The sequence below is a fragment of the Camelus dromedarius genome, chromosome 5 (assembly GCF_036321535.1).
Source record: "Camelus dromedarius isolate mCamDro1 chromosome 5, mCamDro1.pat, whole genome shotgun sequence".
NCBI classification, from domain to species: Eukaryota; Metazoa; Chordata; class Mammalia; order Artiodactyla; family Camelidae; genus Camelus; species Camelus dromedarius.
This window is the reverse complement of record NC_087440.1, coordinates 25,554,809-25,567,029: the sequence shown is the minus strand read 5'-3', so window position 1 is coordinate 25,567,029 and position 12,221 is coordinate 25,554,809. Positions and strand designations below refer to the sequence as shown.

General features: G+C 38.2%; 1 protein-coding gene across 5 annotated transcripts in view; it reads left to right on the top strand.

The window, feature by feature from the left end:
• CDIN1 (CDAN1 interacting nuclease 1) overlaps positions 1-12,221 on the top strand; it is a 224,503-nt gene that overhangs the window by 107,912 nt on the left and 104,370 nt on the right. Inside the window, exon 11 of one of the 5 annotated variants that reach the window (XM_010981186.3) lies at positions 3,165-4,353. The exons of the other annotated variants lie outside the window; for them this stretch is intronic. Within the exon in view, the coding sequence (XP_010979488.1) occupies positions 3,165-3,171 (7 nt within the window). The 3' untranslated portion in view covers positions 3,172-4,353. Of the gene's footprint in view, positions 1-3,164; positions 4,354-12,221 lie in introns of those variants that run through there. 5 annotated transcript variants of the gene reach the window in all.

Genomic DNA, 12,221 nt, shown 5'->3' with positions numbered 1-12,221 from the left:
AATGCTGAATGTAATGGCTTTCTTGATTTTCTTGTGTAATTGTGCGTAGCATCCGAGCTTTACTTTACAGGGATGGAGGAGGAAAGTGCAAAATGTTTTAGAAATCAATGCTGCTTCAGCGTTTCCTGTCTTTTATTCAGCCATTATTCAAATTAGCAGTAATGCAGCGAATTGAATTTCAGATTTTTAGCAATTTTATGATGAGTTTGAAATAGTAAAGAAAGCATCATTTTTGATAGTATAGGGAAAGCAGTGACAAGAAAATCAAATTGTGTAAGTTTAGATTGCTTAAGGGATTTTTTTTTAAAAACCTGATAATCATTATGTTTTGAGACCATCTCCCCACTTTGGCACTGGTCAAGTCTTCCATGAGAAACAATTACAAATTGAATTCCAAAGAGCAGAGCTTCCTTAAACATTCCAAAGGCGTCCCTTCATTCTAGAACACATCAGCTGTTGTTTGAGTGTCTACTGTGTGCTTCTCCCTCAGTGTTTTAGAGGCTGATTAAATAATCCAGTCACCTGTATGCGTGATCTATGGATTATTGACGTGACTGGAGAGGGCTCTGAGCAATGGATAATTTAATAGCTTCATTTGGATTGGATTTTGGATCATTTTGTTGCATGCTGCTTCTTAGATCCTAATGATGTCTTGTTTACACTGCTGTTGACTTGCTTTTCCTAAATACATTCTTTGAATATATACCAGCTAAGTGGGCATAATTCACTTAGGGCGTGTTGTGTGGTAGGAGGGAGCCAGCCTTGGTTTTGAATGTTCCAGATCATTCAAGGAGGAAATGCTCAACACAAAAGTCACTAGTTCACCAAGTGTCCTCAGAGAGGCCAAGGAGTGCAGGTCATGCTGACATTCAAAATGGAACACAGAGGCATTTACTTGGATGTGGAATTTTGGTTGTAATAATGATACAAAATTCTCAGTGATGGTGCATTTTGACAGAAGGAGGACTTAGCCCATTTATGAAAGTTTGGGTCCCTACTCTTTTCATATTTTGCCTCAACACAACTCCCTCTCAACAAAAGAAAAAAAATCTTATTAGCAGTTGCTAAGATTTTTCAGAGTTAGAGGAAATTGTCTCTCCCAACTGTAGGTAGCCTTTCAAGGAGGCTGTTGGTTGGCATTTGGGCTAATTACTTTATTTGTGTGATAATCCTTCAGTCAACATAAAAACTTATCTAATGTCACCCTGTGTTTGTTTTCTTCCAGTTTTATTGAGATAGAATTACCATACAGGGCTGTGTAAGTTTAAGGCTGTGTACAGCATAGTGATTTGACTTACATGCATCATGAAATGATTATCACGATTATCACACTATTTTTAGATTAAACATTGGATTTTAGGATACTACTGTTCAATTAATGCTTGTAGAATCGTAACCTTATCTAAACCCATTTTTCCACATAAATAACTACAGAGCTTCTAAATTTTAGTTTGATATTTCTCTAAGAGTTTTCTTTTTATATAATTTGGTATTTTTACTCAGCCTTTGAGCCACTTCTGACAAAGTTGATCATATCCTCCCTCTTTATTAAAACATATTCTTTTCTTGGCTTCCAAGAGATGCCCCTGTGGGATTTTTCCTGACACACCAGCAGTGTCCTCTGGCTCTTCCTCTTCCTCTCAGCTCGAGGCGAGAAGGCCCTGGAAATCAGTGCTCACCCCTCCTCCCTATTCTATCAAAGTTCACTCCCTGGGTGTTCCCTGGGAGATGTCATCAGAGAGTATGGCTTTGTTTTCCATCCATCTCTATGCTGCTGTCTCCTGATTTTTACCCCCAGCCCTAATATTCCCCCTGAGTAACATTTGTTTGTCTATCCAGCTCCCTACTCAGTATCTCTTCTTGAGTATCTAATAGGTATCTCAGACTTTACGTGTCCAAAATTAAACCCTTGATTTTCTTCCCCAAGCTGGTTACTCCCCCATTTCCTCCCAAGCTCAACTAGTGGCACCACAATATGCCCACATACTCAAGCCAGAACCTGAGTACTATCACCAGTCCATCAGCAGGTCCGTTCAGCCCCAGCTTCCCCACGTCTCTGTCATGGACTATGACTGCAGCTTCCAAACCAGTCTCCTTACACTTAGCACTTGCACTCCTGTGGTCAGTTTTTCATATCTCAGCCAAAGTGACTCTTGGAAAATAGAAATCAGGTTGTGTCACTTCTGTGCTTAAAACTTTTCAGTGACCTCCCATCACATTTAAAATAAAATCCAAACCTCTTACCATGACATTCGGAGCCCTGTGTGGTCTGCCTTTCCACCACCCCAATTCTGCCCACACCTCTCCCTCTCCCCTCACCTGAGGTTCTCTCCGTCTCTTAGACTTTCTTGGCCACACTGGTTTCCTCCGTCTTCCTTGCAGCGACGCTGCTTCAAGACCCTCACTCTGACTAATCCTTCTGCTTGGAATTTTCTTCACTCAGATCCCCACAGAGCTTGCCCTTTATGACATTCCGGTGTCTGCTCCAATTTCCCCTCCTCAGGGGGACCTCCCCTGACCACCCAGTCTAGAGGGCATCACCACCAGTCATCTCTCTCCTCTCACTCAGCCTTACTTTGCTTTATAATTCTTACCCCTGTCTGAGTGCATGAATAGACTGTAGTTGGAAACATTTATATCAACACTAATTTACCTGGTTTGAAAGAGCTTTACCTTTTACATTGCTGTTTCTACTTGCTATATGTAGTGTGCCACTTATTCTTTTGTAATCAAGGCTTCAGGAATTTTCCCTGGCTTAATTAACCTCCAACAAATTTAAATTTTGCAATGCAGTCACCTTCCCTAAAATCAGACATACTGAGTACAGAACATAAGTTGCCTTTCCCGGCAAATAGACTTAATTAATTAGCTCCTCGAAAGTCTGCAGTCTCTACTTCTGTGGAGTTAAAAGAATGCCCCTGAGAAGCAGCATTTGAACCATACTATAGTCCCAAATTATGTAGGGATGTATATACGATTGTACAGAAAATATGTATGTACTTACATATGTATACCTCATACTTAGGGGTAGATATTGTATAAACATATTTCCTTATGCACTTAGCACCAAAAAAAAAAAAAAAAAGACTTCACATTCTACTTATATAATCAAAAAATGAGCTCTCTGACAATTTGACCTATGTTACGTTTATTTTCCTATTCAGATGGTGACAGGTAAAGAAGGAAACTAGTTCTGCAATCTGAGGCCAGATTACACACCTGGGTTCTAATTTCTGTTTTCGAAGAAGCAGAAGCAGACACCCTATGCTCACTTCACTGGTTAAAGTGGTTCCGTTTGAATGAAAATATTGATGACTCTACATAGCAAAGAACCACAGGCAACGGTACAGCACTGAACAGTACTCAACAGTGTTGAATCAAGAACATGGGACTCTCACTTGTAGTTCAGTCCTGTCACCTGCCATTCTGGGCACACTCTGACATACTGTCATCAGTGGACTCTATAAAACCTGTGGAAGATAGACCTCTCTACTTCTCTCAAAGCAGATCTCAGCCCTTACTGACTAGAAAGGGTAAGGCAAAGTTTTGTTTGAACGTGATTTTTCCAGTTTGGGGATCCTTGAACTGATGGGAGGGATCAGGCCCGTTCCCTGGGTTTGAATCCAGGCCGTGCCACTTTCTGGTCCCATGGCTGGGAGCAACTTGCTGACCCTCCCTGAGCCTTTGTTCTCTCCTCAGTAAAATGGGGTTAATCGTACCTTCTTCACCATATTGTTATGCAGGTCAGTTATTTAATACATGGAAAGCACTTTCATAGTGCCTGGCGGTCAATAAATATACCCACATTCTCTCCTCAGTCTCTGTTTCCTGTGTGTCACCGTTCGGTGGAATTTAGAAGTCTTCTGAGTAGACATTTTTAATTTCCTTCTTTGCCAGGTAAACCCCTATTCAGCTAACTTCAGCACTCAGCTTGGCTGACATCTCTTTGGGAAACCTTCCTGCCATTCAGGATTGGGCTCAATGCCCCCCTTATGTTCTGATGACAGTTTCATAGCATTTGTGAAATACTGTAATTGCTTGTTTGCTTATCACCCTTCTCCTGTTAATATACTGAGTTCTGTCTTATCTATTTGTTTTCTCCATCATCAAATGCCCAGAAGCTGGCAGAATGCCTGGCACTTATAGGTGCTAGTAGGTGATCAGTAGATATTTATTGAACAAATGAATTTCCTGATGCATAACAGACAACAACATTTTGAATCAGCCGTTGAGGATTTTTCTAAATGCCTGATTTTTCTAAAAAACTTTTATAGACTTTTGCAGATCTATTTCATGAGATGTAGCATAAGTTTATTTATGTACAAGTTATAAAATAGAAAGTAACTGATAACTAAGTGGCAAGTGTATGTTATGAAGACTTTTTGGTAAATATTTTTACTCCTATATTGATTATTTGTTTTCACAAAACTTCAGCAAGGTCTCTCATTTGAGATTTGATGTGGAATGCCTCGAAAATCCTGAGCCGAAGATATTCCATAGTTTATTTAGAGGATGGAGGAAACTGGGCCCACCTTAACATTTGGGGACCTGGGACAAGAGTATGAATGGAGGCCTATATACAATGTGCCCAAATATTTAAGGTTGTGTGTTTAATTAACAGACAATAAATAAAATCTCTTTTCTCCTGCATGAAGATCTGGGAGTTCAGAGTTGCATTAAGAATGCCTAGACTCACTGGAGGTCCAGGCTGAATGTGGCAGTACAGGGATAGGTGGCCCCTGCATAGCCCACCTCCCTTTTCTTACCGCCTTTGGCTCCATCCTACACCTGGGGAGGTTTCAAGCACACCCTGGCCCTCACATCCAAGCTCCATGTACCTTCCTACAAACCTCTGCCCTTGGTCATCTCTCACTGCAAAAGTGCCCACTCTGATGATCTTCCCTCTTACCAGACAGATAAACCTGAGACAGAGAAGACTCCTGAGAGTGATCTCAGGACTACTCAGTCAGGAACTTCTGAGGCCCCTGGTAACATGGGTTGTGGCCTAGAAAGTTGTTGCAGGGGACAGATGTCAGGTTGAAGGTGTTCCCTTTGCTCCGCAGACTCCTCTTCCTGCAGGCCAGGGTACCAGAGGAGGCCAGAGCAGATCCCCTAAAGTTTGGGTCCAGGCCATGGACTCCTCTCAACTGGGTCTAAAGGACAGTACCAGAGGAAGCAAGTACACTTGTCTTCCACAGTCATTTCTCGTTCTGGTGTTAGGCCAAGAGGGGAGATGAGCACCAGAGGAAATATGGTCTTGATCACATTTATGTGTCACTGGAAAGATTAAGAGCTGAGCTCCATCTGTGGGATTTTTGAACCCTTGGCTCCGGAGAGTCTACTCTCCTAGAGGCAAGGCAAAGCTAATACCTTCTGCCGCAAGAATTGATTTGGCTTTCATTCTTACCTCTAAGTATTCCTTAAAGATTGGTTATTTACTCAATGGTTTAGTGATTGCTTTCTCTGGTCTGTGCTAACTTGAGAGGTGAGGCATTTAGAATGGGGCCGCCAAGCAGCTAGAGTTAAGGAAGGTGTTTCTCAGAGGCTGTCCAAAGTTTTTCCCGTATTAAGATACTTCCAGGAAGCCTGCAATTAGCCAAATCACAGATTCCCAGTTATTTCAGTCTTGTTAAAAACAAGGCCGAGTCACATCTGTCTTAAGTTGGAGTATGTGCCTCATCTGTAGAAGCTCTTGCAAACCTTCAATTACGGCAGCCTCAGAAGGGCCTGCTGCCGTCTGCTAACAAGTAGTCATCAGCAGCAACAGGAGACAGATTGACAAACAATTAGCAAATGCACTGCAGAGGGCCTCTCTAATGGTAAAATACAATAATTTGCTCTTCCATCCCTTATAGTGGAGCTGGTTGTGAGATACTGATGGCTCATTGTTCCAGACAAACACTTCACACTGTCATTAGCTGGAGTAACCTCACAGTATTTTAAAAGGACCAAGGACGTGTTTTTTGTGTGTATAAGGTACTTTTATAAGAATGATTTCTCATTAACAGTTAAGTACCATTTTTTTCTAAATTTGGAATGTGAATAACAAGAACTTTCGCCACCCGGGAATTCCTATTTTCTGCCATGGTTAATTGTTTTCAATGCTGACTTTAAATCTAAATCTGAATGGAGACTAGAAATGTTGTCTTAGGCCACTGAAGTGATATTTGCAATAAAGAGATAGTTGAGAAAACTGAAATGAGTTACTCAAAGGATTAATGGGAAAGAAAGTAGACCTATAAGGAAATATCAGTGAATCAGTTTCTGATGTCTTTTATCAGACAGAAATCAGACAATAATCAGAAAGATGTCTTTATGATCATTGTCTTCAAGCATATGCAAGATTTTTGTTGTTGTTGAAGGGGAGTGGGGCACCTATTGACCAGTACCTGTTGACTACTTTTTCAAATCCGGGGGCCGCAGAATTGTTGAAAAGATAACTCTTCTTGCTGACCTACTGTGTTAGAGTTAATATGAGTCACATGTTTCAGAAATGTTACCGCAAATCAAACCAACAAGCAGATGATTGGGTGTCCGTTCTAAGACTAGAAATACAGCCATTATGATTGTCCAGAGAGAGTGAGAGAAAAATAAAGGAAGTGACTCAGGAGCACGGTTAGAGTCAGGAGCCCGAGAATAGAGTTCGTTTCTGAAAACAATGGCTTGGGGTCTAGGGCAGTGATTCTCCAACTTCACCATGTATTCAAATCACATGGTTGGAGCATTTTCAATATTGACATGGGCTTTATCCCTGGAGAACTGATTGAATTGGTGTGTGGTGGAGCCTGGAACTTGGGAGGTTTTTTTTGTTTTGAAAACTTCAGATGGTAATGCTGGTCTGCACTGAACATTGAAGTCCACTTCTTTCCCCAGCCTTGATGTGCCAGCCCATCCTAGTGTACCTAGCCTATGTGCTTCTTAACAGTCTTGATGAGAAAAAGTAATAGCTTTTTTGAGGAAGACTGGTTTAGATCAGCAAACATTTCACTAGCTCTTCTTAGTCTGGAGACACCTGGCCTCCGCCTTTGAGGGCTTCATAGTTAGGAGGGAGACAGTAAACTGCAAAGACTGAACCTGAACCCAGGTCTCCCTCTGAACTCACACCTGTGTCCTTTCTGTCCACCATGCAACTTCACGTCAGTCATGGTGATAAATGTATTACAAGAGGCTACTTACTGTGTCACTTAATGGGTTCACTAAGCTGAAGCTAAAAAGCTCTCTAACCTATGAGGTATAGATGTTCACCTCCATGTGGTTCGAGAAAAATGGGCCAGGTGTTCTCTGGTGCTCTCTCTAGAGCTCCTCTTATTCTATATTTAAAACACACATCTGTAGGATTAATGTAAAATCCTGTCGGATATATCCAGGCACCCAGAATAAATAACACCCAAATTGTTGGATTTGAAATCCACAGAATCAGGGGTGAGGGTATAGCTCAAGTGGTAGAGTGCATACATAGCATACATGAGGTTCTGGATTCAATCCCCAGTACCTCCTCTGAAAATAAATAAACAAACAAACAAACAAAACTAATTTCCTCCCCCAACCAAAAAAAAAAAAAATCCACAGAATCAGAGTTTTTTTAATACATGGTACAGAAAAAGTAAGCACATAAAAAGTGTTTTATAAATAACGATGTTTTTAAAAACAGCTTTAATGAGATATAATTGGCAGGCAGTAAACTGCACATATTTAAAGTGTACACTTGGACAAGTTTTAACATATGTATAATCTCATAAAATTACCACCATGACAGATAGTGGACATACCTACCACCTCTAAAAGTTATACCCCTTTGTAATCCTTCTTCTCTGTCCCCTCAATTCTCCCTGCACCCAGGCAACCACTAATCTGTTTTCTGTCACTATACATTAGTTTGCATTTTCTGTTTCCTGTAAATGGAATCATACAGCATGTACTCTTTTGTCTGGCTTGTTTTACTCGGCATAATTTTCTTATTATTTATCTATGTTGAATATATCAAGAGTTCATTCCTTTTTATTGCTGACATACTCAATTGCATGGCTATACCACTATTTGTTTATCCATTCACATTTAAGTTATGGATAGACATTTAAGTTGTTTCTGTTCTGGATATTAGTAATAAAGCTACAAACAGTTATGTAAAAATCTTTGTATGGTTTCATTTCTCTTGGGCAAATACCTAGGAATAAAATGGTTGGGATATTTACTTGATAAGTGGGTTTTTACCTTTTTACAAAATGGTTAAACTGTTTTCCAAAGTGGTTGTATCATTTTATAATTCTCAGCAGCAGCTTATAAGAGTTCCAGGTGCTCCCTGGAAAGACTTCAGACTTTCTAATAGTTGTATGGTAGTATCTCAATGTGATTTTAATTTGTATTTTTGTAATGAGAAATGATATTGAAAATCTTTCCAAATGCTTATTTTTACCTAGTTGTCTTCTTTGGAGAAAACAAAAATCTTTGGTTCACTTTTTAGTTTTCTTATTATTGAGTTTTGGTAGTTTAAAAAAATATTGTGGATATAAGTTCTTTATCAGATCTGTGGTCAGACATGAAATATTGTCTTCCGCTCTGTGACTTGTCTTTTCATTCTCTCTATAGTGACTTTCAAAATCAGAAGTCTTTACTTTTAATAAAGACCAGGTTAATCAAATTTTAGGTTATGCCTTTGATGTTATATCTACAAAATCTTACAGATTTACACATCTAAAGAAGTCACAAAGATTTTTCCCTTTGTTTTCTTCTAAAAGAGTTATAATTTTAAATTTACATTTAGACCTACTCTCTGTTTTCAGTTAATTTTTATATGTGATGTGATGTATGGCTTGAAGTTTATTTTCTTAGATACAGATAGCCAATTGTGCCAGAACCATTTGGTGTAAAGACTGTCCTTTCTCTACTAAATAGCCTTTACACATGTGTCAAAAATCAATTAATCATATATGTGTGCCTTTTTCTGAATTCTCTATTTTGTTCTGTTGGTCAATTTGTCTGTCTTTGTGCTAATTTTACGCCATATTGATCACTGTAACATAATTTTGAAAACAGATAGTGTAAGTCCTCCAACTTTATTTTTCTTTTCAAGTTATTTTTGTCTATTCTTGGTCCTTTGGACTACTATGTGAATTTTAGAAATTTTAGAAACTGTTTCTAAATGCTAAATTAAACGCTAAAATTCTGTTTGGCGTCGCATTGAATTTCTAGATCAGCTTGGAAATCTATGTGTATTATATTCCTTGATTTTACAGGAAGTGATTTTTGTTTCAGTTTCCAATTGTTCATTTACTACAGAGGAATACAATTTATTTTGTATATTGATCTTGTATCCTGCAACAGTGTAAAACTCATTTATTAATACATATTTGATTGGCAGAAGGGAAATAGCTCAATGGTAGAGAGCATGCTTAGGCATGCACGAGGTCCTGGGTTCAATCCCCAGTACTTCCATTAAAAAAAAAAATATCATTTGGTAGATGCCATAAGATCGTCTATATAGACAACCATATTGTTTATGAATAAAGACAGTTTGCTTCCTTTTTCAATTAAGATGCTTTTTTTTTTAAAACTGCACTATAGAATCTCCCATACAAAAATGAAGTGGTAAGTTAAGAATAATGTTAGCTATATAGGTTTTTGTAGCTGCCTTTTGGGGTTGAGGGAACTCCCTTCTATTCCTAGTTTGCTGAGAGTTTTTATCAAAAAGAATGTTGAATATTGTCAAAATGCTTTTTCTGCATCTATTAAGATGATCGTATGGGTTTTTTTTATTAATTGGTTAATATGATGAATTGTAATCATTGATTATTGAATATTATTACCAGCCTTGCATTCCTGGGATAAACTCCACTTGGTCATGAAGCAATATCCTTCTTATATTTTGTTATATTTAATTTGCTAAAAAAAATTGTTAAGAATTTTTACATTACATTCATGAGTGATAGTGATCTGTGATTTATTTTTCCTTCTACACTTGTTGCCTGGTTTTGGTATTAGAGTAATGGTGGCCCCACAGTATGAGTTGGGAAGTATTCCCTCCTGTTAGCTTTCTGGAAAAGCTTCTGCAGAATTGTTATTATATCTTCATAATATTAGGTAGAATTTTGCAATCAAACTATTTTTGTTGAAAGATTTTTAACTACAAAATCAATTTACTTAATAGATATACAGATTCAGGTTATCTTTTTTTCTTTAGTGAACTTGGATACTTTGGGTATTTTAAAGAATTCATTCATTTTATCTAAGTTGTGGAATGTATGGGCATAAACTTGTTCAAAAAATTTCCTTATTCTTTTAATATCTGGAGAATCTGTAGTGATGTCACCTTTTTTTGTTCGCAATATTGATCATTTTGTCTGATTATCCAGATCAGTCTGCCTAGAGGTTTTTCCATCTTTTTGGTCCTCTGAAAGGACCAAGTTTTAGTTGTACTGACTTTTCCTATTGGTTTTCTTTTTTCTTTTTCACCGATTTCTACTCTAATCTGTATTATTTACTTTCTTTTCTTTAGTTTCAGTTTAATTGGCTTTTCTTTTTCTAGTTTCCTAAGGTAGAAGCCTGAAGTTATTGATTTGAAACAATGGAAGTTATATTTTTGTAAAAACTAAACTCTTTTATGAATTCTGTTCATCCATTAACACAAGTCACTTATGTTCTCTTGTGTTTTTCTTTTTCTTGCTCTTTCCTTTACATTCTCAGTGTACCCTCATGATTTGTGTAAATTCTCCTCTCCTGTTTTACTCCCTTTTCTACTTGAATCACTAACATCAAGATATTTCCTGTGTTTTGTTCACCCTTGTTTTCTCACAAACACGTCAACAGTGTACCTTGTTAACCCCTTTCTGCTTCTCATTATATATTCCTTTTTGCCATTTCCTTCCCTTTTGTTTCTGGCAGCTTTGCTAATCATCACCACCTCCCCATTTTAAATTTAGTCCTGTAGCATCCCTGATAGCTCGTTTCAGGTGATCAGAATTTCATGCACAATTCCTTTCTTTAGAGAAGAGGATTTTTTAATCCATAAAGCTTATCAAGTTACATAAATATGAGGTGTCACAGTCATTCTTGATAGCTTTGGCTATAATACTTTCAGAACGCTGTATATTGATTATGGAAGTGTGAAAAACAAGACACTGGTTGTGTGAATAGGCCAGGTGTGTAAAACTGTATTGAACTCAACACTGGACCGAAATATTTGATCAGCCCCAACTGCCTTTCATTATTTTAATGTGAAATATTTTTATCACTACAGATTTTTAATTCAACACATTCTCGCATGAGTAGTAGCACAGACATGTGACTGAATTCAGTAGATACTGAGGTTCGTCTATGTAAAAGCAACATATTATGCATTTCAGAGTAGACAAAGGTGAGCAAAACCTAACCTTGCTTTCAAGGAGCTTAATTCAGTCCAATAGAGAAGCAAAACATGTATACAAATCACAGAAAGCGCTGACACTGAGCACTAACTATGTTTGAGGCACTGGTTTAAGCTCTTATGTGTATTATCCTCTTCAGTCCACATGACAGTCCTGTGAGGTCGATACTGGTACTTAATCCTCATCTCATATGAGACAGTTGAGGCATAGAGAAGTTAAGCGCACACGTCAAGGTCACAGAGCTGGAAAGCCAGGGGAGATTGTTGAATAGAAAGAAGAGTGACGTGATCAGGACCTAACTTTAGGATAGATAGTCTAGTAGCAATGTTTAGAGTGGGCAGAAACACGAAGTTGGGGATAGGAACACAGTTCCTATTCCAGTCATCCATATTGAAATAATCTGTTAATTCCCAAATGATAATGGTTGCAGTAGAAATTAAAGGAGACTATTTAGACTTACAGAGATATGGGCAGTGTGGGACAAAGATAACTTTGAGGTTTTGGTATTGGGATGGAGAGAACAAGGGTGCTCTGAAGGAACTGAGAGTGGAAAATAACCTAGGTTAGTGGTTACTTCAGTTGCGATGACTAGAAATGTCCAGAGGCAACTGGGTTATGGGATAGGAGTTCAATGATGGAGCAGAGAGAGATTGATTTAGGAATCATCTGCAGTAGAAATAGTCAAAGTGGGTTTTCCCAGAGAGGGAGAGTAGAGAAATGCCTATTTTTATGAGCAGGGGGAGAAAGAAGACAACTGTGATATAATGGCATCATAATAAAGTTTAGCGAATTAATTAACAATAAGTATTACTCTTATGTGAATAAAATTATCTCTAAATTTCCTAACTTTTAACCTTCATT